Consider the following 27,731-nt stretch of genomic DNA (forward strand, 5'->3'; position numbering starts at 1 on the left):
ACCATAGAACGTCATGCTCAGTATATAAACTGGGGGGAGTTGGCCAGGAGTGGTCGATTGCTGCTCGGACATTGGTCAGCAGGTGGTGAGCAATTGTATTGTGCATCATTTGTCTTTCTTGGGTTTTATTTCTCTCTCTTTTTGTTATCTTTCTTTTCACTACAGTTATTATTATTATTATATTATATTATTTCAATTATTAAACTGTTCTTGTTTCAACCCGCGAGTTTTACTTTTTTTTCCCAATTCTCCACCAGTGGTGGGGGAGGAGTGAGTGAGTGGCTGCGTGGTGCTTAGTTGCCGGCTGGAGTTAAACCACGACACTGGGCCATCTTCACAACACGGACTATTTCAATCCCAGAGCAGGCTGCATACCCAAGGTACAGCTCTCAGGGTGACTCAGTGAGTATAAGCATAAGCAAGATTTTTAAAGTTATTTCTAGGAATATGAGCACCTTTATAAAGGATTTTTGAAAATGCTGCTCATCAACCACTGTTACCCTCCCTGTAATATATGACAGCATTGAAAGCCTAATGGTCTTCTTCCCACATCACAATCATTTAACATGTCACTGTAATGAAGCTTAATCTTTCTGACTACTGCTTTTCTCAACAATAATCTGCAAAATACCATGTTTGAGACAGCACCGTAAATAACAAACTATAGCAGTCAAATTCTAAAAATAAATGATGTAAGTGTCTCTTCGACTACATTTCCCTGAATATAATACTGCTAACCAATGTGGATAATGTGTCTAAAAATTATGGTGCTTCTTTTTGCAGTGGGCATCAGATGAAGTGATTAAACACGGACAAAGATAATTCTCCACACTTACTGTATTTCCTGTATGGGATTCCTTCTGTTCCCCATAGTCTTCACGCATTTTATTAATATATTTTTTATAAGCTCTATTTCTTAAACACATTTTATTTTGATTGCTAGCCTGCCTTCCTTTTGGCCTCTTGTGGTTAAAGATTTTCTTTTATACCTGTCAGTTGCCCTTTCTCTTAAACTTTCATTTTATCTTTGCTTCTCCCCTTATGGTCCCACCTTTTTCAATACTTCAGAGTTTTAAACATCTTTTATGGCTTCCTTCGTCAACAGAATTGCTTTCTTATCACGACATCTAGCCCTGTGCTCTGAGAAGGTGTCCCCTTGGTGAGATCCACATCCAGGGCCCCACAACTCCCCCTCGCCCCTTTAAAATAATAACATGTTAAAACATAGGATGAGTCTCACAGCACAAAGCATATGGACAGCAATGAGTCCCATCTCTACTCAGATCAACCTCTAAACCGCATTTTAAAATAAGTCCAGAGGTTTAACCCCAGACAAAAGAAAGACTTTTTTTCAGCAATGGATGCAACCTCCAAAACTGTTTCCTTCTACTTTCCTGCAGGAGGCTTGACTGCTTCCATTACCTGATTATTTTTCCTTGGACTTTATCCATGAGATCGCTTTCTCACCAAGATTCGTCACCTGAGGTAATCTCTTAGATTTGTCTCTGAGGTAGTTTCGCTAGACAACATGACTAGACAACTCCTTCCCCACACCATAGATTTTCCCCAGCTGAGCCCCCACAGAGGATTTCCCCCTGCTCCCAGGCTTTCCTTCAAAGATGTTCAAGATTGCTCCCAGGATCCCTCCTACAGATCCCACATGACCTACCCGCTCTCAGTTTCACCAGCTGGGATCCTCCGGGATTTAATCCCTTTGCAAAACCGCTCATCAAAATTACCCCAGACACAATCTCTAATTTGGGCTCCCCAAGTCTGCCTCCATCTGCCCTAGCTGATCAAAGATTATTGCTGTGAAGACTCTTGCTACCTTGGTGGCTTCTTCTGCCCTCCTCTCCAGAAGTAAAGCTTTGAAATACCATCAGAGAAACAAGACTTGTTGGAAGCCAAATTCAGCAGGATGGCTAATGAAGGAGGAGCCAAGACCAAAGGCTTTATTCCTTTGTCCTTAATGCATCTGGGCAGAACCAATGGGCCACCTCATAAATGGCAAACTGCTTGCTGGGAATGTGAGAACTGCTGGAGAAAGCACTCTTGTTTGCTTTCCGAATCTCCTCACCTACTAGAGAGCAAACAATTCACTACATGAGACCTCCTACATAGCACAACCTAATAAATCTTTGGTCTACTGGTAACGAAGGTCAATTTTAAGATGTTGATTTTTCAATAAGAGGCTACATTTCTTAGCTTTTAACAAAAAGTACATAAGCACTTAATTAGAGTGGTAACAGGTTGGTAACAGATAAGATGAGGGGGAAAAAAAACTGTAACCTGTTACAGTGTAACAGGTTACAGTGTAACAACATCCTTCATCTGTCGTACCTCCCCGCCCTTTCCTACATGTATATCCATCTACATTCTTTAAGAGTACAATAGCATTCTAAGTAACTCAATCTTGGTGCTGGTTGAAAAGAAGATAGCTCTTAAATTTAGAATAAAATTAAACTAACGCTTCCCAGGAAAAAAAAAGCGATAGGGTTTAAACATGAACAGTGCAATCTGACAGTTTATCTCTGTGAGATAATCCTTGTGATTCAGAGTTATCCCTCTTCTTTCAGGAAAGAGCAAGACTATTTCACACTGTGAAGCAATTCTCGCTTTCTTATCTAGAACTCACAAAACTTAGGACAACGCACTCCACTGTTCAGCCCTAAGAAAACTTGGGAACCAAATGCCCTAATTACATTACGTTCTTTTACCTCCCTATAAAAAGGGGAAAAGAGTAATTAAGCAACAAAGGTCAAAATCTGCCTTTTACTCCCTCCCTGCCTGGGCTGCACGACAAGCTCTGGTTGTCATTATCTCTCCAGGCAGAAAACCGGTTCTTAAGGTGTTTTCCAGGCTGGGCCTTTACAGGTGCCTGGTGGCATATCTGACCGGAACCACTGGTCACTACAGAACCAGTCTTTTCCAGACAAGGTCTATTTCACGTGCATCCTCCACATGAGCTGAAGATGGCCACAGCCCAGACCTATCTGCAGCAGCTCCTATGTACCTCTCTCTGCTTTCTGAAGCTTAACCAAGACAGGAGAACTGGAATGAAGGAACAAACATCCCAGCCCTCATTGCTCTTCCTCTTCCACTAAAAGGATGAGAAAAGGTATCTGGAATCTCATGACAAATCATGTCAGCACAGCCCCTCGTCTCATTGTTTTATGTGTAGAAAACCCAGATAAATTCTCTGGGAGCTAGAGATGCAAGTCGCTGCAACACAATGATTCAACAGTTAATATATTACTCTTAGGGGAAGAAAATGGTCTCGGATCAAAGGAAACCTCATTTCATCAAGGCCTTACTGTTCCTCAAACTTAGAAACCCCATCAAAGTCTGTGGATTTCCAAGCAGAGAGTAGACCAGACTTGGCCATGGTGAAGAAAGTCTTAGATAGGCGCCAAGGGTTTGTTAGCTAATTAACACAACAACAGAGCTGCTAATTTAACATTTTTTTTCCACAAGAAACCCTTCATTATTGAAAAAGCTTCACTTTACCAGTTTCATTGTCACTGGTTAACTTGTCCTCTCTCTCTTCCCTCTCTAAAGTGCTGCTTGCTGAGGATATGCTGGATGCAGAGCAGTTGTCTTTTTCATTCACTTCCTCATTCTGCCTCTCTTTTTCACTGAGTATTGCACTTTCTTCTGGCTCTCTCTTTGGTCCTTGCTCCACCTCACTCTCTGGTCCCACCTCTGTAGCCTCTATTTCCTTGGGTGTCTCCGTTCCCTGCTCGGCCTCAGCCTCAGCCTCCTGCTCTGGTTCTGGTTCTGGTTCTGTCTCTGTCTGTGGTTCGGGTTCACTGGCACTCACTGGCGGAGAGAACAATGGGAGAAAGAGATTCACTTAACAACGGAGTTGTCTCAGGCTCACCCCTCTAAATGAGAGCGACATGAAAGTTGTACAAGTGCCTTATGGAAAGAAAATAAAAAGCAAGTCCATGGCATGCTGAACTTTAGGAGCAACAGACTGATGAATGTTGTGCGGCGACAGCATTGCACGTGAGAGTGGCCTGGCAAACCCCCTCGCTTGCTGTCTGGAGCCAGCCCGCTGTTTTTATACATACTTCCACAGCTGGAGTGTTGGACTCGCATAAGCATTTGAACGAACCAGCAGAAAATGGGCATCCCACCTGAGCATGACATTGACAACTCAGTGCCTAGACAGAGCCAGGAAGGAAGACATCTTTTAAAATGCAAAAAAGAGGGAGATTGTGGCTTTTGGCTGGATTTTCTTTGGGTTCTGGAAGAATTCTTTTTTCACCTGATGAGGAACACTTCAACGAAAAAATACAAATATTAGTTTTATTAACACAGTTGAATGGCACAGTCTGGAAATGGCACTGTCACACATTTGGCTGACAAAAAAAAAGTATGTTTTTTCATGCACATTTACTTCAGAATAGCCACATCAAAGCTGAACAAAGTTTCCAACTGCTTGGCATATGGCACAAGTTTAGTTTCCAATTGGTTGGCATATGTCATACGATGAGCTTTTTTATCGGTTGGCACACAGCAAACACTGTTGATCGTACACTTGGTTTCTTCTTCCCTGCTTTATCACTGACAGTGAAATTAATTCATTCACCTTTAGGGTTTTTAGCTATAACAGCAGATTTTCACATGCAAATATTCTCTGCATGCTGCAAAGAAACTGAAGAGCATCCACACATATTCACATCAAGCAGCTCCCAATTTTCTGAAAACAGAAATGGCCATGCAAGAGTGATGAAAATGGGCATGCATGTTAGTTCTGCATACTTCCCAAATTCCCTCTGTACTAAAATCTTGTGTTGAGTGGCTGAACTACAATGGCCAAGTCATACTTGTTTTTTCCCTCTGTTAACTATTTTTCATTACAATATTGCAAAAGAGCCTTCTGGACTTGTCATGGTCTTTGGATCACATGATATACGATGAGACTTTCTTCAAGAACTACATGAACCTTTGAAAGAAAAAAAGTATCGCACTGGAGTGCAATCCAAACATTTCAGTCCTCTAGGGAGCAGGTAAACAGATTTATCCTGAGAACGTATAAGCCAAAATAATGACGGTCACAATGTTTTCCTAAGACTGTTCCATGTTGCATGCCTATCCTATTTTCTGAGACACCCACATAAAGAATAATGATTTCTAACAATGCCTGTGCCTATCTTTACAATAATACATATGTTTTTAAACTAGCTTTCAGTAATGCAGCTTCGGTACCACACTATTCCACTTCATTTCATATAATTTAAGCACACAAAACTGCAAACTATTTTTTTTGCCACTGATTTCATTGGAGCTAAGCTTCTACACTTTCACAATTGATTTTAAATGTGTAGTTAGTTAAATAACCAGACATGCATATATAAAACATTTATATAAAACAAATGTACATGTAATATGTTTAATATATAGTCCATGCTCACTCAAATCCCTCTAAGATGTTTTGAAACACTTCCAATTAGAAGCTTACCTTTCTCCCTCTTCTACAAAGAGAGAATCTAAAAGTCTCATGCTAGATATGCGAGCAGCTCTGCACATGTCTTGTCTCTCTAAAAGTACCTTACCTATGACTGTACCCTGGAGACTGCCTACGAGAGAATCAAAATTATAGAGAGCTGGCAAGAAGCTGGCAGACACTCTGAATCCCAGTGGTGTGTTTCTGACCACAGCTGTCAGTGTGTAGGTATAGGACAAGAGCATTTTAAAGTCAAGCCAAGATTTGAATGTAACTGAGATGGAAGCTTAGGAATCCTTCAGGAGTTCCTGGAACTAACATGGTACTGTAACATGAAAGACTCCGAGCTTGCCATGCTGCAATGGTCCATATATACAAATGTCATCAATTAATCCTTGAATAATCATAGTTTCATATAAATTTTAGATGTTTCTCTCTAAAAACAAAAGCTGTCATGTAATAACCAAAAAGGTCAACTCCAACAGCTCAGGTGGAGAAAGAAGCTGACTAAAACATGGCCAGGACTGATAATGCTTATGGCACCTTTGTCATCATGAAGCTACACTGAATTTTCAATAGGATAAAGTCAGGGGAGACATAAGAAATGCTTGAGAAAATGAGAATGTTCAAAAGAATTCTGGATACTCTTCCACACATACCAGAAACATGCAGTATCTTAGCAGAATCTAATATATAACAAAGAGTAAAGAGCAATATACTGACACAGGCTGCTCTTTTGAGTTCAAAGGGTATCAAAATCTAAGCATTTCTAGAACAAAACAAGGATATGTTGAAACTCATTTTGACAGTCTCTCTCTCTTGAGGGATAATATCAAACAATCCACCTATAACCCAAATAACTTATAAAGAGTGAGCTAAGTCCCATAGTGCTTCCCTTAAGAAGCAGTTAAAAAATCAAATCTGTCAGCAAACACTAGCAGAACAAAGCCAGCAAGCTAGACATGTGTCCATCACTTGCAGTTGCATCATGTAATCCATTGTGCTGATACTGGTGAGAACTTCTAAAGCTGTTAAAAAATACAATTCTCAGTGAATGCTTGGTGGTGGCCTATTTGAAATGAGCTGGAACTTTCAGTCCCGCATCTACTGGATCCATTTTCACGCCAGACAAAACACTACTCTAAGTGGCAACCTTGCAGGTGGCAACAGAGTTAAATAACAGACCAGGCTCTGTCCCCTATCTTCAGACTTCTGCTGGTGGAGAGCACAAAGACTCAGGGAAGCAAGCATGGTCGTATCACAAAGCATCAACAGCAAAGAAGGCATTCCTGAGACATTAAGAAGTCTGATGCCATTATAAGCAGCAGATTTTTATTTTTTTTTAAAAACCCAATTCTTACACATATACAGTTCTTAAAACCTAAACTGGGATTGCCAGATTCAGTAGCAGAGGTAATCTCTTTTCACTTGCATATGCTATTTTTCACACTTCTCTCAAGGCTTAGGTTTTTTCTCCCCCCCCCCCCATTAAAATGAGTGAGTTGAGGTCTTTAAATGAGCAGAAGTTTTACTTGCAATTGGATTAATCAGGAGGAGGAAAACTGAATGTGGCTTTAAGGACTAATTTTTGAGTCATATGCCCACTTCTTTTTCTGCCAGAACTTAATCTCTAAAAATGTATTATTGGAAAAAAATCTGAAGACTTCTTGGAAGAATGAAATCTCCCAAAGAAGCTGTGTAACCTCATCACTAAAAGAGATGGTAGCAGGGTCCCTCGATTAATGTGTAAAGATTTTGTTGTTTTGAGAAATGGTGTAATCTGCATCTTCTGACATTTTCAAGATTTGGTCACGTAAAGCCCTAGCAACCTGATCTGCTATGATCTGATCAGATGCTGGTGACAGCTGTCTTTTGAGTGAGAGGCTAGAGAGGACGGCAAGCTGCTCCTTTCTGAAAAACATGGCTACAAACTTTTAATGCTATACAGGGACATGGAGGGAAATGACTTTTCTTTCGATACTCAACTATAAACAAACTCTGAAGCAGACACAAGATGTTGTGTCCTTAGTACCTGCTGATAAGACCCCAACCCCCCAGTCCTATAAGCCCTCAGAGAGAACAAACATCCCTCCGGGCCCATATCTAATCCCTTGCCAGGGTAACAGATTAGGCAACCACATCTTCATCTATTTTCTCTGCTCTCTACTTGGAGCTGGGAGATACATATGCTAAGTGCCTCTTGAGGATGCATACAGTAAGTCTGAAGACGGCTATACCTACCCAAGCCATCTTGGTTCAACTGTTCGGGCATCACTTAAAGTCTTGGTTGTTATCTCCCTTCAGTTCCTCCAGCACGGGATTCCTCTTGCTGTGAATTCAGCAGAAAGTCTCTCTCTTTCTCCACCTCCCCCCCCCCCCCCCCCCCCATCTTTTCTTCCCATTCCTTGTGATGGTAAAAACTAGCACAGAATGATCACCAGTAGGGAACTGGCTCTTCCTTCATCAAGTCAGAAATGACCTTTCCCCCACCCCAGTTCCTCCTCTGACTTTCTGTACCATGATTCCTTTGGCTTTACAACTAGGGCTGCAATGGCCTCACTGTGCCCTCATGCTCTGGTGCTTCTCCATCTTCCAAGATGCTTTCACCAGTGATACTTCAGGCAGTATTTGAACCTTGCTCAGCTACCAATACGTTCAGAAGGTTTCCTACTGTACACAATGTGCGCTTGGATTGGCCTGCTTACTTCCTCAAGTGCTAAAAAAGCTGCTCCTCTCAGAGGATTCATCTCCAATTCCTTTGTGGATTGACTTCAGAGATGTCTTGGTTATTGTTGCTCTCCTTTACTGCACATGTGCACTTCATAAAATACTCTCCAATGAAATTAAAAAAGAGGAAGTAGCTGCTCTGAAAAAAAATATTAAGTTCCATTTTGCAGTTATGGGATTGCCTTCATTTCCTCTGAATGCCATACCCCAACTTTTACAAGAGTAAGTCTTACAAGACTTGATTACTTTAGTGGAACCAATTGTTATATATGAGAAAACACTTCAGCTCAGTAAGTCCAGATTTTTATATTAGGTAACGACACTGAGATGTTTCACAGTGTGGGACAATATTCCACAGACAAAATCCATTTCCTTCTTAAGCCCAGTAGATACTGGATGGCCAAAGGATACTTCAGCACAAACGGCATAAAATAAATCTGACTCCGAAAATCACTTATTGTTTTGCTAGTAGAGGAACACACTTCCTGTTTGACTTCAGGTTCTGAACTCTGCAGACGAATATCACGCATCCGTTAACACCGTTCTTGCAGAGTCTTTGGAGGGTCCTATGCACAGAATCCAGGAAGTGTTTTCCTTCTGCTGTTTCATCCTTGCTTGGGAAGACGGTGACCCCCATGTTCAAAGCAACTGCTTGGGGTACAAGTAATCTGGGTTCTGTCCATGGCTTTACTTCAGCTTTCCTACAACTGGCTTAAGCAAGTTAATGCCTCAGTTTCTCTATCTATTAAGTAGGATTCATAACATTTCCTAAGGACAGTAGAAGTTGAGATTTTAATTCATTATAGAGCATAAGGAACTCAGATAACAGTCTAGAGGCCATGGCACAAAATCTATAAATAAGCCTGCCAGCTGTTGGCTGACATCCAGTGATCTGGCCACCTCCAGATGAGAGAGCCTGCCCTGCCCACATGCTCATTACTTCATATGACCTTTCCAATGCTTTTGGTAGGCCTGAAACAGCAGTCCTTCTTCACGCACAGCTCCCACTGAAGTGCGCAGATTTCAGGCCCCTGTTCTGGTGCTGTCCTGGCCATCTACCTGCAGCTGCCCTTGGCTGGAGGCTTACCGCGCCCCATCCATATGTTCTCTCCTTGCAGTCCATTTGCCAGGCTTCCAGGTGCTGCCCTCCAATGCCTACTGATATTGCCAGGAGTTTTAGTAGAGATGCCCTGCCTACCCACGTGTTGATAGCTTTGTCATATTCTGGCTGCCTGAAGTTGCCCTGTACACCTGCTCTAAATGTATTCTCCAAATGGACTGTGCTGCTCCATTGCATGCCGCAATTTTTTTTTAGTGCTTCCAGGAGAAATATGTTAAAATAATCATCATAAAAGAGATACTTGCTCCCTACCCAGCTCTGAAATCCTAATGGTGGAAAAATCCAGCTTATTTGCTCTAAAAGCAATATTGCACTCAAAAAAAATGGGCATCTGGATGTTTTTGAATATCAGTGTTACAGGAAAATACCCATGTTTTTTAAGTTCAAATGATTCCACTGAGACTTTTAAGGTGCCAGACAGGAAAACTGGGAATATAATTGGGAAAATATATAAACCTAAATTAAATAAACTTCACCTACTTAGTCCAGTGAGGATAAACATATGCAACATTCAGTATTTGTAACTTTTTTCTTAAATTGCCTTGCTTTATAGCATGCTACCAGCCATAACACTCAATAAAACCAAGCAGTGCAAGTTACAAATGCATTAATCACCAATAGCACGTAGCAGGAAATCAAATAAAATAAAAATGAATGATGGCGATAATTCACCCTCAACATGCATTCTAGCTCCCAACGTTAATGCAACATCATGTGGCGCAAATATAAATCTGTATGGTGGGTGTTTTCTTGAGGACTGAAGGAGGGGTATATGATGCAAGTGGCAGAATGACGTGCACACACAAAAAATATTGCTCTGTACACCAATAAATTATATGACAGCAAACCAACCGTGCAAACACTAATTATACTTTCCTTTTTACTAATTGTCTGTGGTCTCTTTTAAGTCCTTTACTACTTGTGCTACAATTTTAAGAGTTTTTGTTGGTGTTAAAAATAACCAACACACCCTCCCTGCCTTCAATTCAAGACCTTTTCTGTTTGTCCCATTCAGCCTGTGCTCTGCTGGAAGGTTATTATAATCTTGGCATTCATCTGTTGCATTTCTTTCAGAGAATCCACATAAGCAAAATCTGTTGGCAGGAATATTGTTGGTTTAGTATTCAGTAACTTCTAATATACAAGGAACATGATGCTAAAATTAAGACCCTCTGTGTGCTGTATTTTCCAATTATTCCATTCTAACAGCAACAGACAATGATAATATAAACCATAGCAACAATTAGCAGTGTATTCTTTGCTTGAACAGACTAGAAGACATCCAAATCTATGCAAAAAAAGAGGAAATTTAGGAAGATAGCGTGAAACAGTATAGTAAGACCCTTTACTTTGGCACCTCAGAGGTTATATTCTTGCAGTCATGCATCCAAAATCACTGCTAGCCCGAGAGAAACTGTGATAAAACCACCGCTCTTTCCCCTGCCCTCCTTTTCACTTACCTTCTGAGGGCTGAGGGGTCCCACAAGGGGTGGAAGGGGTCTTCAGCTCTTCCTGGGACTCTATGGATGCTGGGCTGACGCACTTGGGTACAGGTGAGGATGGGGCTGAAGGAGATCTCAGGTTCAAGGACAGCTCACTTCTGCCTCGGCTTACGCTCCGACTCTTCAGCTCCTTCTCATACTCCTCCGCTGCCAACCTCTCCAAGTATTTGTATCTGAAAGTTAAATTCCAGAGGGTTTCCGTAAAGAAAAAGTCGTCTGTGGCTGATGCTTGTTTATGGATGAAACACCTGCAGAGAATGAGCTGACTTCCTGACACAAGGGGTAGAGCACTAAACTGCCTGCCTGCTCAATCTGCCAAAAAACGCACACCAAAGCAAAGACTATTGCCCTGAAAAATGTTAAACTGCTCATGACAAAACAAAAGCAAAAACCAGCAGAGTTAAAGAGTCTTTAGATATAGTATTGTGTCTGCATAGTCCTCCTTTCGGAAGCATTTGTCTGTCCTCCTTTTCACCCTTCTCCTTCACCTCCTCCTCCTCCTCCCAGCCCTCCCTCTCCCAAAACTAAAACGGGAGGGAAAAAAACCCAAACAAAAAAAAAAAAACAACCCTCCAAAGCCAGAGCCCCTTAATACTGATGCAAATAGCCAAAGTCTGAGACTTGCTGCAAGGAGAGGAAAATGGTTCAGTGCAGCAGACAAAAACAGATCTCCCTGAAAATAATACCAATAATAAATGTTTGGATTGACTATCTAAAGTCTCTGAACCTGCTTCTATTTGCTCTGAGAGCAATGCACTGGAATTCACTTTGTTCTCTCCAGAGTCTACAATGGAAAGTTTTCTTTTTTTTATTCTAAAAAATTTCTCTGCCGGACTCAGACATCCAATAGCTTGGACCTGACGTCACATGTAGTTTATTCATCAAAGTCACTTTAAAAGAACAAAGATACATCTGTTTTGCATTTTAGGCAGGCAGAACTCACTAACTGTTTATTAAGACCAGCTACCAATCATATTCTTCATAGTGTGCTTTATACATTTCGACCAAAATAACTTTGAAATATGTGCCTCTTCCAGATGTCTGCTAATTTTATCCACCATTATTTGCTAAGGAATAAATTCATGAATACAGCTGGATCGGGCTTTAGACTGTTTGTCTTACCCACAAGTGAACTGTTAAAACAGGTTAATCAAGACTACTGCTTATGTCCCCGAAACACTGTGGTCATTCTCCTATAACCCACCGTTGTAAACACTTCGTAACAGGGAACACCTCTCCTCCCCTCTTCTGCCTCACTGACAGCCTGAATTAGTGTATGAGGGTGCATTAAAAGCAGGCAGGGTAAAGAAGTCAGCCATATGTGGTAACAAACATGCTTAGTACATATGGTAGCCACACAGGCATGCACATTTGCAAACATCCATATAAAGCATAGAAATGTGTCTTTGAAGAGCAGTCCTTGTGTTTTCAGAGGCAATTTGCTTTATTGCAAACAGCAACAATGAAGAACAAACTCGCTTTCTTTTATTCCTCCAGAGGTATGCACAGGCTTTGAACAAATTCTGCAAGAAAAAGAACCCCTACAGACTCTGGATGAAAATGTAACAAGCCACATACTTGTATGGTTATAAAATAGGAACTGTTTACAGTTCTAACATGAAGCCAATTCTCAAGAATGATTTTTGCCTTTTCAATAGAGGAGAAAGCCTTTCGCTGGCATTAGCATAATGTTTTGTTACAGTTCATGAAGCCAGTCTTTCTTTTAATGTTGGTCACTTACGTATTGCGCCTTCCGCCTCCTCACAAGTAGAGCAGATGGGACTTCAGACTCATAAATAGCCACTCAAATTGATCACTTAGCTCAAACAGGTACAGCCCAGCTGGCTGCTGCCAAGGAGAGTTTTGCAGTTTGCCAACAGACTACAACAAAGATCTGGATGGGTCCTTCTATAACGAGGGGAGCTACAATGTTTTATTGTCCTCAGCTCTTTTTCAGCTGCTTTAACAATTTAGCTTCTGTAGCTGTGCGCTGCACAGCCAGCCAGCAAAGCAGAGGACCATCATCAAGATGTGCCTTCTCAAAATGTATCTGTTCATTATACTGAAAGGAAGAAGGGAACCGGAACAGCAACTCGCATGGCAGCACATCAGCATAACTAGTTATCAAATGGGAAGCCTAATAAGCAGATATAGCAATTTAACCGAGAAATAAAAATCATTCAAGAATCAGTTATTAACACTTCACACTTTACAAATGACATTTATTCAGGTTATTTTTTGTTTCTGCCCAATGTCTTAACAATAAATGAATGCCAGCATCAAACACACAAGGTCTCACGAAGACCAAAATCTGAAGGAGTTGAAAGGATAAGCTACCATCCCTCTGCTGCAATTAGTTCCTCCACTACAAGATTGACACATTGCCTCTGTATATACTGCCATATTCCTTTAAATCACAGAAACCTGCAGACATCATCATGCCTATGCTGACTTTTCTCTATAGACAAAGAGCCAAAAGTCTGCGGGCTATCCATTTGGTATACCTCATGAACATGACATTCCACTTATCATCTTCAAGTAGATGAAAACACTGTGAGTTCTCTAGGTCTCTGAGCAATGCCCTGAGGGCAACTTAAAATGTTTATGTACCAACAAAGTCACGGGGTGGAAAGCATTTGAGCTGTAAATCACACCAGAGAGGGCTTGGGAGCTCACCTTTCTTGGGTTTATTTTTTACCACTGGAAAACACCCAACCAAGCAAAGTAAAAAAGGCCTCAAATCATCGAACAGCAAGAACATGTGAAACGAATGGTGCCGAGTTACACTCAGACCCCTTGAAACTGCAGGAATCTTTCTCCCTCGTACCGAGGCCATCCCAGAGCCACTGGAAAAGTGGGTGCCTGTATTCTGGAGCTCCAGGGTGATGCAATAATACACAGAATGCTCCAAAGAGTTGACAGAATTTAGACAAACCAGTGCTTTTAACAGAGCCTTTCCTATGTGCTCAATATTATCTCCTCCTACTTTTCCAAACTGATATGGAGGAAACATACAATCCAGATTTTAACTAGGATTTTAGCACCTTGGCTATAGCATTTTCTTACAGTCCATGCATTCTCTTAAAACAAGTAAACATGCAACTTGCTATAGGAAATGAAACTTCATTTGTGCAAAGGTGTTTGTTAAAAAAAAATAGTTACAGAAGGCCAATGTAATGGACTACTGGCGCAAGACTTCACTTGCAGAAGTTTTCTCCAATATTTACGTGCTGTCAAAGCAAACGTGTCTTTCGTCTTTATGAGGAAGAACTGATAGTTTAACATTTCGGTTCAAAAGAGCCCTAAGGATAAAGACACATTCCTAATGACCAGTGAAATTGTCTCAGATTGCACAGCAGCAATGCCCTGCTGGTGAACACTTACCCAAAAATACTCCAGTTTACTTGGCATGTTCCCTTACAACTTGAAAGTGCTGGAGAGCTCACTTCTAATTTGTTTAAAATCTTGCTGACGAGCACGCTTGCTGTAAAAGGTTTTACTCAGCTAAGATCAGTGTACGATGCTTATGTGCTCAGATGCGTTTCATTTCAGAAAATGCTTTAAACTATTTGTAATTGTTTTGGCTGGAAGGACAAAGGAAAGCCCATCTACCTTTTTTTACTCTTAGAGGTGTCAAAATAATTTTTTAATATTAGCTACTTCAGCCTCAATAGATCAGACTTCAGTCTGCAGAAATGAACTGCCTCCTGTATGATGATTTTGTGTGTGTGGGGGGGGAAAGCCCAACCCAAAGCCAAAATGCAGCAACACAATGATTTCTGAGATGGCTGCTCTCATACTTTGATAATGTAATTCCAGTTCTTGACAATCCAAAAGTATCTCCAGAGAGTAACTTCTACAGGACCATAAAAGCAGAACTGAAGCAATCTGGATGATTTTTCATCTACTATTTGTTCAGTAACGTGCATATTTTCCAGGTAAAAACAAGAGCTCCCTCCAGGGTGTAATTACTAGTGGAGGTAGAGACGAAGCTACTGAAAGGCAAAGGTCTTTAGTCGAGTATTCCTTGATAATGTGCTTCCATAAGCACATAGCTCCCAGCCTAGCCCAGCATTTCTAAACTATTTAATTGAATTAAAAAAAGGAAAAAAAACCAAACCCTCTGTCCCTTTAAATACGCTATTTAAATAAAACTAAAACAATGCCCCAATGATAAACACTGCTAAGCTTTGTAATTTACTTGCTGATGTTTAGAGAGATAGGCAAAGAAAACTTGGCCCTGAAAGATAAGAATATGCTGGAAGTGGGTCAGAACCGTTTTCATCAGCCTGTGACTGCAGTTTTGCAATGCTTGTGACCCCAATTTCCTTTATCCTCAGTTGCCTTTTCTGACCCTCCAGAAAGCTTGGGACCCGCTGGGTGAGAAAGACAGGCTTATTCAATTTATAACTATACTAAATTTGGGCAAATTTCTGAGGCAAATAGAGTAAGCTTATTTCCCACACAAATAGATAAAAGATAGATCATCAGTCATTCTTATGCATTCCAGTCCCACTGCTCTTCATTTATTGTTGTGCTTACAGCCAGACTTCATTCTCCTTTTTCATGAAACAACCGCTTTCTTATAGAAGTCTTTTGGAATAAAAGTGTTCTGTGCATGCAGAGTTAAAAATGTAAATGCACAACAGCTCCACAGTAAAGAATACAGGAAATGCAAACAACCAAAGGGAAGGACGGATGCATTATATACACACCTCTCTTCTCTTGCTTGTCTTAGTTCTTCTCTTTTGTCTAAATAATCACGGCTAAAAAGAGAATGGCAGTAAATTGCAGAGGAAACCAGAAGAATAAGGTAAGTAACAGACGTATAAGTACAGTAGGAGAAACCAAGAGCAGTACAAACAAGCTGATCAGAGACAATGAAGGCTGTTGTTGACAAAAATTATTAGTTTGTTTTTGTAAAAAAGGCTGAAAAGTGTGTGTGTACACTTATCCATGCATACACCACAGGTATGTGTACACCAAATATGTAGTTCAGAAGGTCATTACAAGTAACTATAAAAAAAAAGAAAAAGTGAAGAACTTGAAGCACATTTTGAAACCTGGTACCTGAAATGAGATACAATGAACCAGAGTCATCCATAATGAGCAGGCACATTAGTGGCTATTAAACTATTCCTCATTTGCTCCACCTAGAATGCCCCAAAACAGTGACCGCGGCACCTGGCAGGCTAGACCAAGGCAGGGAGCATAATGTATCAGCCCTCGTTCTAATATACCTTTCCTCAGTGTGTTTTAGTTGCCACGGTTGGAAACGGGACAGTGGACTGGCATTATCGAGTAGGACATTTCTTCATTCTTACAAGGTGTATGCAGGATCGTCAGACAGGTAACAACTTTTCACTTCTTTATTTTTCACCCTGAGTTTTAGATACAAATCTCCCTCTATCTCAGCTGCCCCTCCCACAGCTCCTCAAGTAACGCATATATTTAGCTTTTGCCAAGTCAACTTTGCTGGATGCCTGGGCACTGCGATTTCAGGCAGGCCTGTCACATCCACAAATGTGGATGCAAATTTAACTTGGAGCACAGCAGAACCGAGTGAACATCCAGCCTGCCTCAATATCACAGCAAGATAGCTCCTTACAATATATTTTTAATATTTTGTTGAATCTGGTGGACAAAACTGACGAGACTTTCACCTTATCTGTTAGATTCTTCCACAGCGTAACCTGTGAGTACCAGAAACATTTTCAGAACTACTCCATTTTTGAATAAACCACTATTTTTTCTCTTTATATTGTGTCATCAAATGACTTACTTATCATCTCCTATACCAATAGCTATCAAACATCTGCTTGCAAGTGCTCGTCAAAAGTCCATTAACAAGGAACACACATTACTGTTTCAGGCTATCTCCACATCCTTTGAATCCCTGAACTGGTTATATTTTTATCATATTTTCAGAGTATTCTTTGGAATTACAATAGCTATGGGAGTAACTCCAAGGGGAAAAAAAAAAAAAAATCTAGGAATTTTTCAGTGGGCAAATTTTAACATTAGTCTTTCCCTTCTGACAATTTGCATCCTTCCCTACAGCTGAAGAATAACCTTTGTATTTTAGGACATATTGTTCTATATGTGCAATGGGTACAATAGTCCTTCTACTGAGAAAAATGTTCATTATGTAAAGCATTCCTTTTGCTAGCAATAGCTTATGAAGCTTTTTAACACCTATCCTAAAACCAAGCTCTTTCACAACTGGTGATGCTCTCCTTTAAATTATCCTCAATTTGTCAATAATGGTGCCAGAACCTAGTGCAATGTTCTCGAGGCAGAGTTGGAAAGAATGAGATAACAAATGAGTCATGATGGTAAATCCAGTACTGCTCACGAGTTTAAAGGCTGTGAATTGCAAGTGCTATTTTTAATCAAAAATACATCTTCAGAGACTGGGTTTCTAGCCAGACTGATGATACGATAATGTAATCCCAAGAACTCTTACGAAACTGTCCATGACTGCTGTGGCTTTGTCCTCCTCCTGCCAGACTGTTTAATCAACTGTGGGATGCTGTCTGTCTGTGAAGTTTGGTGGCTTTGGAGACCCTCTACTCAAACACAAGTTATAACTTTTGGGTGACCAGGGAACTCAAATCTAGAAGATGAAAACACTGGGCATTGAAAAATTGTCATCTTAAATATGCAACACAGTCATGATGTTTAGTTAACCAGTTTCTGACTCTGGAGTAATGGGATGAAGATGTGTATTTTAAAAAATTTGTTTTTCTGACTTTAAGGCAGCTCTTTTAGTGACAGAACAAGTACTGTAGCCAACCTCTAGTGAAATGTGAGGATCTGTTATTGAAACAGGTCAAGCTGCCAAATGTCCTGGTGGCTTTTTTGGTCTGGGAGTTTCCTTTCTGAAAGATCATGTTGGCTGTCCACGGCAGCCTGCTGCAGCCTGATGATACCACTTAGAGGGAGAGTTTTTGGAAGAGGCTTGAAGACTGAGACCTGATTGTTTCTGTTTCAGGAGAACTTGGGCAGCTGTTGGCTGCCAAAGATCCTATTATGGTGCTCTTCCACCTTCCCTCCGCCTCTCATTTTCTTCTAAACTAGCTATCTTCTGGAGCCAGGAGAATAGCTTCTTCAACCAACCAACAAAACAACCACTAGTAAGTTACTCCTCTTTCCAAATTCACTATGACACAGACCATTTCCACTTCTTACTAAAGAGATGATTACAGTGAAAACAATCCTGCATACTAATAAACAAGCTCACATGAAACCCAGTGCCATCTTTTCCATAAATATCAACTCTAAGGCTACAAAACATTTATCCTATCATTCTTTAGATTACTACATTATGTCTTCTAACTACTAAAAATATGTTTACTTTTCACTCCTGTTTATGAGGAAACAAACTGGCTTCTTAGTGTACACTCTTCAGACAGTAGGCAAACCACTTCAGGTATAGGCTCCTTATCTATCCTAAGCTCACTGCAGTCTTTGCTAGTGCCTGTGCTGGGATTTCTAGGTGTGGATTTAACAGGAGGAGAGGGCTTGTCTCTTACTATCCTCAGGCAGCACACCCTGGGATCCCACAGCACACAACATGTTCTCAGATGTGAAAGAGGAGAGTCCTATATTCAGCGGGGCCTTTGTCTGGCCATGGTTTGAGCAATAATTTTGATAATTACTTTCTGTCAGTTGCTGTTTCCAGGAGGAAGAGACACATGTTCAGAAAAGCAGGAAAAAGTAGTTTAAAAACACTACCATACATCCTGAGACAGCAAAACACTTTTACTTTGCAGAGCATAAAAGCAAAAAGATGTCTCAGTACTGTCCCTTCCTCCCTTCTTGATACCTTCCTCCCACTGTTTCATCTTCAAACCCTATGCCTCACTGAGATTATACTTTAAGGAGTATATTAGCTAATAAAACCTGGCCTCTGCAGATACCCAGACAGTATAATTGGCAAATACATAGCTGTCTTTAAAAAAATTCCCGGTTTATTAAGTGCCAAAATTCATCATGATATGTTTAATATATCACTTAAGATACTTAGACCAAGAAAGGTATCTAGAGAGACACATAAACTATTCATCAATTCAATTATTTTGCAGTCGAATGTCTCAATGATTTACAAATCCATCACACATTAAAGCAACAATCTGAGAGCAAATTTGGTTCCTACTTGAATTTGTTTCTTTCTTCACGTTCTATCCTTTGCAACCTTTCTTCTCTCTCCTGACGTCGTCTTTCTCTTTCTGCTGCCAAGGACTCCTGGTGCTGCCGAAAAGATGATGTAAGGAGACCACCCAAAGCTGGCCTGCAGAGAAGGAAGATCAGATTTCTCAGTGTCACTTTTATTGATTATACTGGCAAAAAAAGAGTAGCAAGCATTCTGCAAGTAACATAATCCCAACCAACAGAATGACATGGCAATATTTATGTATGGATGCTTCAAAGCACTGGCTAAGTGTCTTCTTGCTAAACTGATTTTAGATACTGTGATGAGCTTAAGAACAATAGATAGGGTAGGCTTCTTAAATTGCCAAATTTCTGAAGCACAAATAAAGTATCTGTAAGAATTCTTCAGTCTATTTCAACTGCAATATTGTCTAAATAATTTTTTTTCCCTGTATAATGCTGTTAACTGAAAAGCTGAATCCTGTAAAGGATTTTTGAAATTTTAAAGAAAAAAAAAAGCTGGAATATTTTTCCAGCACTTTCCAAACATGTTATGCAATGACTTTAAAAACAGATGTGTCACAAACACCTGAGAATCCTGCATACAGAAAAACAAAAGTAAAAGAAGATGTCAGAACTGCCCTTCAGAATTTGAATGCTCTCTTAAGTAGGGGTATATTTTTCCTTTATACATTAACAAATTCTGTTATCATGATTTCCTCGCTGCATGTGCTGCAAGAGCAAAATGAATCATATATAGGAACATATCAGTAAAATACACAGGGACAGCACAGCTAGTTATAATAATCATTAAGTGGCATCAAAATTGTTATAAAAAAATCAGAGGAAATGGGGCTGGAGGAGAACAGATTATCCATTTTCCTCTCCTTGCCCAGGGCAAGATTTAGTCTTCTCAAACCATTCTTGAAAACTGTTTGTCTGACCTGCCTTAAAAATCCTTAATGATGGACATACCACATTCATCTAGTGCTTAACTACCTCTGCCAGCAAGAAAGGCTTCTCTGCTGTCTAGCCTGAATTTCTTTTTTTGCCACTTAGACACATTCGTTCTTGTTCTGCCCACAATGAACAAAAAGAACAGTTTAGTACCACCTGCTTTATGGCTAAGCAAGAATTAGTCCGAAAGGGGACTTTCTCTGCAGTCCTCTGACCATAACTATGAACTGGATGCTCCGTGGTAGGTTACTGTAATGAAGAAGGCTCCATGTCCCCACCAGCAATGCATATCAAACTTCTAGCTGTTGTTCAAGAGGCTGTTAAGATGCATGAGATAAGGTGAGTACATGCCCAGCCAAAAAAGTGGGACTTTTTTTGTCAGAAATGGCAGCCCCTACAGTAAAGACTTCTCAAATATGTAAATGATTTTTTCTTTGAGATGAAACAGCTTCAAGTAGCAAATACACTTTAAAAAAGCTACATTTATATTCACTTATAGTTTGGTCTTGGCACAGATTTTTTATTTTTTTTACTGCAAGTACTACTTTGGCTAGGAGAGTGGCTCCTCTCACACATCTTTCCGCCAACATGGTGGTATTGGTACCACCAACCTCTCACATGGCAACAGAGTGACCTCAGAGTAAACATGTCTTTCTTTCTGTCTCTTAGACAGGAAAAATCTGTATTGTACAGGGTAGCTTTATACAGATGTAAATGCATCCACACTGATTGAATTAGACTGATAAAATCAAAAAGACATAACTCATGTAGAGCGGTTTCTGTGCATTGTTGTAACATGAGTTTTGCAATGACAGGATTACTGAGGGAAATAGATATTGCCTTTTCTGAAAAGAAACTAAAACCTGTCTAAAGGAAGGTTCCCAAACCAGCAATGCAAACCTGAGTAAATTTTCGTTATTTTTAAGAACTCAGACCCTTTCCCTTATTTATTTACGTGCCTATGGCTGCGCAATGTAGGCATTTAGTGTAATGGCACCAGTTCACCAGTGAAAATAGGTGCAGGAGAAGACAAAAACATTAATGCAAACCTAACCTCCCCAAGTGTCTGTGTCTGTGCAAGCAGGAACGCCACAAAACATAGACATTTCAGCCCCACCGGCAGCAGGGCAGTATGAATATAATTTCAATAATTTCAATAAATTGAATTTCAATATGTCATATCCCACCCGTATAAACATTACATAAGATGGTATAAAACTTGATATTCTGTAAGCCTCCCTGCTGGCACTCCTCCAGAGCTACAGTATCAATGCTGGATCACACTCAAAACCATAAAAATCTCTAATATGCCTCAGCACTAAGAAAAGGGGAAAAAAAATTCCTCAAATCCTGACAGTCAAGTACGTGTGGTGAATTTTCCCTTGAACATATTTTAAATTTATTTTAACTTTTGACCTTTTAGTGCATGCTGCAAGAGAAAGCTCTCAGCAGAAACAGTAGCACCACTGTACCAAGATGCAAAAGCTAGAGCTCCATCCCTGTGGCAGCATGAAAAACCATGGCAATAAGGTTGGATATATCATCAGAAATTGCTCTCGGAAGGGGAAAACTGGACAGTGCCTCCACATGAAGACATCTGGAAATAAACTGGAAGAGACGGCAAAAAGAGGGTCCCTATCAAATCTGTGCTCCTATCTGTTCTGTGTATTTAGCTTGCTATCCCATCCCATCCCATCCAGCTGCCCTGAAGTCTGCAAACTCCATTTGGAGTCAAAGGAAGTTATGACTTAATAAAACCTGAAGGAAAATTAAGGGGAAGGCTGGGGTGATGCTGAGAGACCAAAAGAGTGATTGTAGGTCTGCACAGCATCTAGCAGGTTCAAAACCTTCACCTCTGACTAAGCTCTTTGGGGCTCCACAGTAAATACATATTCTTATCCAAGGGATTACAGGGGAATCACATGGAGATGTGCAGCTTAGTCCTGCAGACAGGATTCTAACCTGACCCTGGTAGTAAAATGTCTCCACATGCCAAAACACCTTGTTTGGAGGTTTGATCTAGCACAGTTTGGCTAGCGTTGCTCACTCAGCTAAAATTTGCAGATGCATGAACAGCAGCCTCACAATCTAAATAAAAGACCCACAGCCTATAGCCAGAAAAAAAGCCAATGTCTCAGAAACTGAAAATGAATACCCATGTGCCATATTAGTTTGCCACCTCTTGGAAACCAATCAAATCAATAATAACAAGCCAAGACTTCGTATTTCCCGCTCGTTATTTTATGAGTCCATACTTGAGCTGAGTTACAAGCTACAGTACAGCGTGCACACACATACCTGATTCAATTCATTTGTCCCAAACACAGTCAGTTCTGGATTGCCATATTGCATACAACAGTTTATTGCATGAAATGGTCAAAACTAACAGTCAAAGCTGTGAGAAGGTTCTGTTGAAACAGGTCATAATTAAACAGACAGGAATATGGCCAGCTGACTCCTCGTGTGGCACTGACTTCTTAAAACACAAATGGTCAGGTTTTGGGTTTTCAGTCACATTTAGAAAAGGACAGGCAAAGAAACAGCGCTGATATTGCTGAGTTAGTGCTCGCTTAGTGGTTAGACCCTGCAGTGTCCAGCCCACTCAACCGGACACATCTCCCCTCGGTGAAGACCGCATCAAAATGAGTGGTGAGACCATTTGCCTTATGAAACCTCATAAATGCACAGCTTCACTGTTGCTATCAAACACTGTAATTCAGCTCGTATTTGGGTGCATCAATCCTCTTTTTCATGTGAACTGCAACAGTAAATAAGCATGTTTTAGTATCTAGTAAACTCTATCCTTAATTTTCTGGATGTGTATAAAGTAAACCTGGAGGAAACAGGTGTTATTTTCAGGGTGTACAAACCTGGAAAACAGCCAGAAGGAAAAGCAAGCGGTAAGAGGTATTCCTCAAATATTTTAAACAATTTGAAATTGTCTACGTTTCGTTTGTCTGCAAAATCTGGTTGTCTCTGTATTCCCCTGGCAATAACGCTTAAAGTAAATGTTCCCTTTTGCTGAACTCCTATTTGAATTGCAAATGGCAGCGGGACTGGACAAACCAGCCGCGGGAAGGCTTGGGCTGAGCCTTCAGGTAAATTTTGGTGCTTTGATGCTGTTTAAAGGGTGACAGTACCTTCAGGCCTCAGGAATATTTAAGTCTTACTGCTGTAGGCTGCATTTTAAAAATGGGTAAGCAAGGAAAAGGCTAAAAAAAGTTCTGGCATTGAATCAAAGGTGGAAAGAGACTTTGAATCTCTTCTTGAGCCTTCAATCTTGAATCTTGAATTGAGATTGAATACTCAGTGAAAGCATAATAGAGTGATCACTCACAAAAAGGGGTTATAGCTAATATATGCCAGCATTTTAATGCTGGTGTCATATGTTACCAGCTGGTAATATCAACCATTTGTTCAATTCCACAAATACGATCCAGAAGGATGCTTACTCTGACTACTATTTTTAGTCTTGTAGAGAACACAAGGCTATTAAGAATGGACTGTTAATATAAAAATATTAAGAAAAGCTTTCTTCCGCCTGCTGTTAAAACCAGCAAAAGCTAAACAAGCTATGTTATTACACTCATTCCAGAAAGAAAACACACAGCAAGAATACGTCTAAGTCTGGCGATTTGTGAATATAGCTCCACACCACAGCATTAGGACCTGGGGCCAAAGAGGTCATTAGTTACTTATCTTGTTGGAAGAAGACAGAAAAGAGCAAAGAATAAGAAAAAGAGAGAAGGAAAAAGAAGGCAACAAAAATATACACAGGGCAGAGGATACAAAGCCAAAACATTGATTGTAGGCCAAAACTCTTCTGAATAAAAATTCAGCTAACCTGACCTACTGCATTTAACACAGCAGTGAATTAGTAATCATTATTAAAAACACAAGGTCAGGGAGACACAAAATATCTCACACTTTTTTGCAAGTACTTGCAATTTTCTGACAATACTCCATCACAGACTATATATTGTGAGGAGGAATATGTGACCTGAATTCCTCTAATCTCGTTGAAAATTGAAGAAAATATTTCTGTCTTACTCTAAGCCACTTTGTTACAGCAAAATTGCAATTATCAACTTCAAATGTTCTTCATTCACGTTAACTCTGAAATACTTTTCTGTGGCTGCATTTTCCTCTGTTAGTTGAATTTTTAAAATTTGCTAAATGGAAATGGATATGTATAACAAGAATACAAAATACAAATGTATATTTTTAGGAGCTAAAAAAAATTAACAGATGACTCATGAGAGGAAATCCCTTTAGGTCATAAGGTTAATATTCAGGATTTTCTTTAATGTAACAAGGGTCAGAATCATTAATAACCTTAATAAGGAAGCACTAATTACCCATTTTTCCAAAGTCCTCCTGATCCAGCAGTCATGGGAATGCTACAGAGAGGGGACAACAGTCGGCAGCTCCTACTCAGGCCTTAAGTAACTCTAAAAGTCTCTTGGCTTTAACAAAATAAATCCGCTTTCCAGCTTAGAAAGAGACAAAAGAGGAGGCAAAGCTGCCAAGAGCCATATTGCTTTTCACAGTTAAAGAAACTCTCCGTGTGTTATGTCTCCCTACATGACACGGCAAATTCAAAAAGCATGTTGATATAAGATTTTGCAAACAGACTAAACATTACTTGAGGAATCTTTACAAAACTTCTCTCAAAAATAAACACAAAATTGAGAGATAAAGCTACTGACTAATGCTTCCTTTGAGAAAGAATCTTGAGAATGACCAAGAGAAGAACTGATTAACGTTAGACTTTTAACTGGCCTGAGGGGCTACACAAAGTAAAGCTACAGCGGGGGAGAGCTGTGCAGAGCCAGGGCAATGCACGAGGACTTTCTACATACACGCTCCTCTCGCAGCCTGACGTGTACAGGTTTACACTGTGTTTCTGCCTTTCTCCAACCTGCAGCTTCTCATCCTCATGTGAGTCACAAATTGCCTGGAAGTGGCTTGCAGGGCCCTCCCTCCCCATAGATCCAGGCTAAGGTACCTGTCCCCTGTGCATCAGCACTGTGCACTGCGTGTTCAGCGAGCAACACGTTGCAGTCTGAAACGGTAACCCAGCTTACGTTTTCTGTTTAAACATATGCCCTATGATGAAGCCTACAAAGCTGCAATCAAGAATATTGCTTACCCAGTGGTTTGACAAGCAGCTAAGCCAGTGTAAGCCACTGCTGCTTCCCAAATTGTAAATCATCAAGTAATTCCTAAGGTCGCTTTTGCTCTTAAAATCTCAGCAATAAAGTTGAGGCTTTTGCCCTGGGCCACTATTATCAACTACCAAGCTATCCCTTCCTCATTACGTTATTCAGAGTGAAAGATGTGCTTCGCATTTACCAGAAGAAAAAATAGCCCTGGTCTCTGATCTGAGAACCCAGAAGTACGTATTAAGACACACAGAAGATGGTAGAAGCAGAAAGAATAGAAAGCCAAGGAAAGAGGAGCTGTTCTTGGGAGAGCAGCAGCTTTGTAGGCTGTATAGTGCGTTTTGTTTCATAGGTTTCTTGTTTTTCCTTCGTGCTTAACAGCTGGAGTAAGGCAACTCCAGAGTGCAGATCAGTGATAGATGGCTACTGAAAAAAAAGAAAAGAAAAAAAGAGAACCTGCCAAGAAGCTTCATCCAGCAGCACCTCCCTGGTGTTGTCAATTACAGGACCTTTCAGTAGAAAGTCTAACTGAAAAGCTGTTTAGCGTTCTCAAGCAGGTTTTTTTGTTTCGTTTTGCTTTTAAGAGACACAAATTTGAAAAAAGCACCACATTGACAGAAAATCACTGTTTCAGGCACCTGGAGAGGAAATAAAACTCAAAAGAAGAGTATTTGCAGACTTTCGCTGCACTCCATGTTTACTCTTCAGGTATGGTGTTTAAAGTGTCTTTAAAATCAGTGGAGAAAAAATCACCTATAATCTAGTCATGCTAATCTCAGTGTCTGTGTGCACCTGTTGTAGAAAAAAAATGCTTGAAGGTACATTTCCTTTAAAAGATATATAAGAACATGGAGATGAACACTCAGCATTCAAGGCCCTGCATCATGGGAGCCCAAGGTAACGTACTGCTGTAGATCATAAAGCAAGTAAGACGGAAAACAGACTAAGGGATGTGAAACATATTTCATCTTTCTTAAGTCTATTTTCTAATGGTCTAGAAAAGTTGGAGAGTGCATCAAACAGGAATAATTTGCAAACACCATAGCAGGCGCTTACCAAGCTTGGAGGTTTGGAAGAACTTCATAGGGACCAGTCAGAGGTGGAGACTCAGTTCGCAGTGACTGGCCAAGAGGATCCAGAAGTGGAGGTTTGCAAGCTGAACTTTCTGGCATTTGATTTAACAGATAGAGGCAAGAGAATGGGGACCATGAACTCCTGCTCCCTCGGCACACAGTGCCCTGAGAAGAAGACTTTTCAAGCTAGGCTAACTGCACTACTGTTTGACTATCAAGCCCAGTGGAAACCGCCTCCTGGCAAATGCATCAGAAGAAACCTACCTTGGCAAACACACCAGCAGGATATTTTTCTGGCAACGGAATGAATTAAAGCTGGTGCTGAATTCAGGAGCTCTTGCCTTAGAAGCTAGACTCCTTCAGGGTCTGTGGCCATGATCAACAACACATACACTTCACCGTCAAAAACACACTATGAGGGGGTGTGAAGCTTTGCAAGTCATGAGTTTGCTGTCCAGCTACAGATTCCAGGCTGCAGCTTTCAATTTGAAAGATTTAGATTCAGAGTCTGAGAAAGCGGTCTTTGGCTAGACAGAAATATCCTATGAGTGAGCACAAGGCATGGAAATACAGAAGAGTCTTGCAACACCTTCTTCCCCCAGGCAAGGTGGCAACTCGGAGGTACAGAAAAATGCTTTTCTCCCTGGTGTGCTCCAGCCATGTCTTCCTCTTCCCCTTTGTTACCAAAATTTATGATGTTAAGAAATCGAGATCAGTAATTTTTTTTTCCTTTAGGAACTGAGGAGAGAGTTAATTGGTGATTTAAGTTGTGAAGAGTGGGAGCAGTATATTTATGGAGCAAAACAGTCTTTGGCAGTTGAAAACAGAAGGACTAGGTTATACTTCTTATGCATTAGGAGCAACTTTCACAAGCAGAGAGATATGAGAGAACCAATACACCCTTTCTTCTCTCCCAGTGAAGGGCTGAACAGAAAGTGCCCTGCAATTTGCCCGTCTTCAGCAGTATTCCCATGGCTGCAATACACACTTCAGAAACATGGCTCTCCACAGGGGATCCAGAGAAATGAGAGAGAACAACAGTATTGCAAGAAGTTGGCAAAAGGCTGCAGCTGAATTTAGAAACCGAGAAACAGTCAAGTAAGCCTTTTCTTCTGCTGTACAATCAGAAATATATACATTATGTGGATTTCAAAGAACAAAATCTAGTTACTTTTGCACTCAATTATACTGCTTTTTTGGATTCCCTACTGATCTTAGCCAAAGAGGGTTTTAAAAGTATGAATGTCAAAATGTCAACCACACTGCTTCTTTCCACCTAAGTTGTAGCTCTTGTTTACATAAGCAAAATGCAGCCAAGGGTTTGAAAGGCCTGTCAGGGTAACTGAATGGAGCATGAATCATTTCGCTGGGCACTGCTCTAAATGCTGCTTCTTCCTTCCTCCTCATTCTCGAAGGTCAGATAAACAGTACCAGGAACTGCATCTGAAGCTCTTCCCTGCATGATAAAAGACAGAAATCTTTCTATGGAGGCTTTGGATAACTGTAATCGTAAGCTGAAAGCAGAGAACTCACCTTGGAGCTAACCATAGATACGCATCTGCTTCTTATCAAGTGTCTTCC

General features: G+C 40.5%; 1 protein-coding gene across 3 annotated transcripts in view; it reads right to left on the bottom strand.

Moving 5' to 3' along the window:
- The window catches only part of FHOD3 (formin homology 2 domain containing 3), a 413,671-nt gene that overhangs the window by 63,259 nt on the left and 322,681 nt on the right, over positions 1-27,731 (bottom strand). For 2 of the 3 annotated variants that reach the window (XM_050891468.1, XM_050891469.1), the window contains 4 exons: positions 18,960-19,094; positions 15,517-15,567; positions 10,760-10,974; positions 3,508-3,819 (listed from right to left, as the gene is read on the bottom strand). In XM_050891468.1, the coding sequence (XP_050747425.1) occupies positions 3,508-3,819; positions 10,760-10,974; positions 15,517-15,567; positions 18,960-19,094 (713 nt within the window). The remainder of the gene's footprint in view (positions 1-3,507; positions 3,820-10,759; positions 10,975-15,516; positions 15,568-18,959; positions 19,095-27,731) is intronic. The other variant, XM_050891470.1, reaches the window with a different exon arrangement.

The sequence above is a fragment of the Gymnogyps californianus genome, chromosome 2 (assembly GCF_018139145.2).
Source record: "Gymnogyps californianus isolate 813 chromosome 2, ASM1813914v2, whole genome shotgun sequence".
NCBI lineage: Eukaryota > Metazoa > Chordata > Aves > Accipitriformes > Cathartidae > Gymnogyps > Gymnogyps californianus.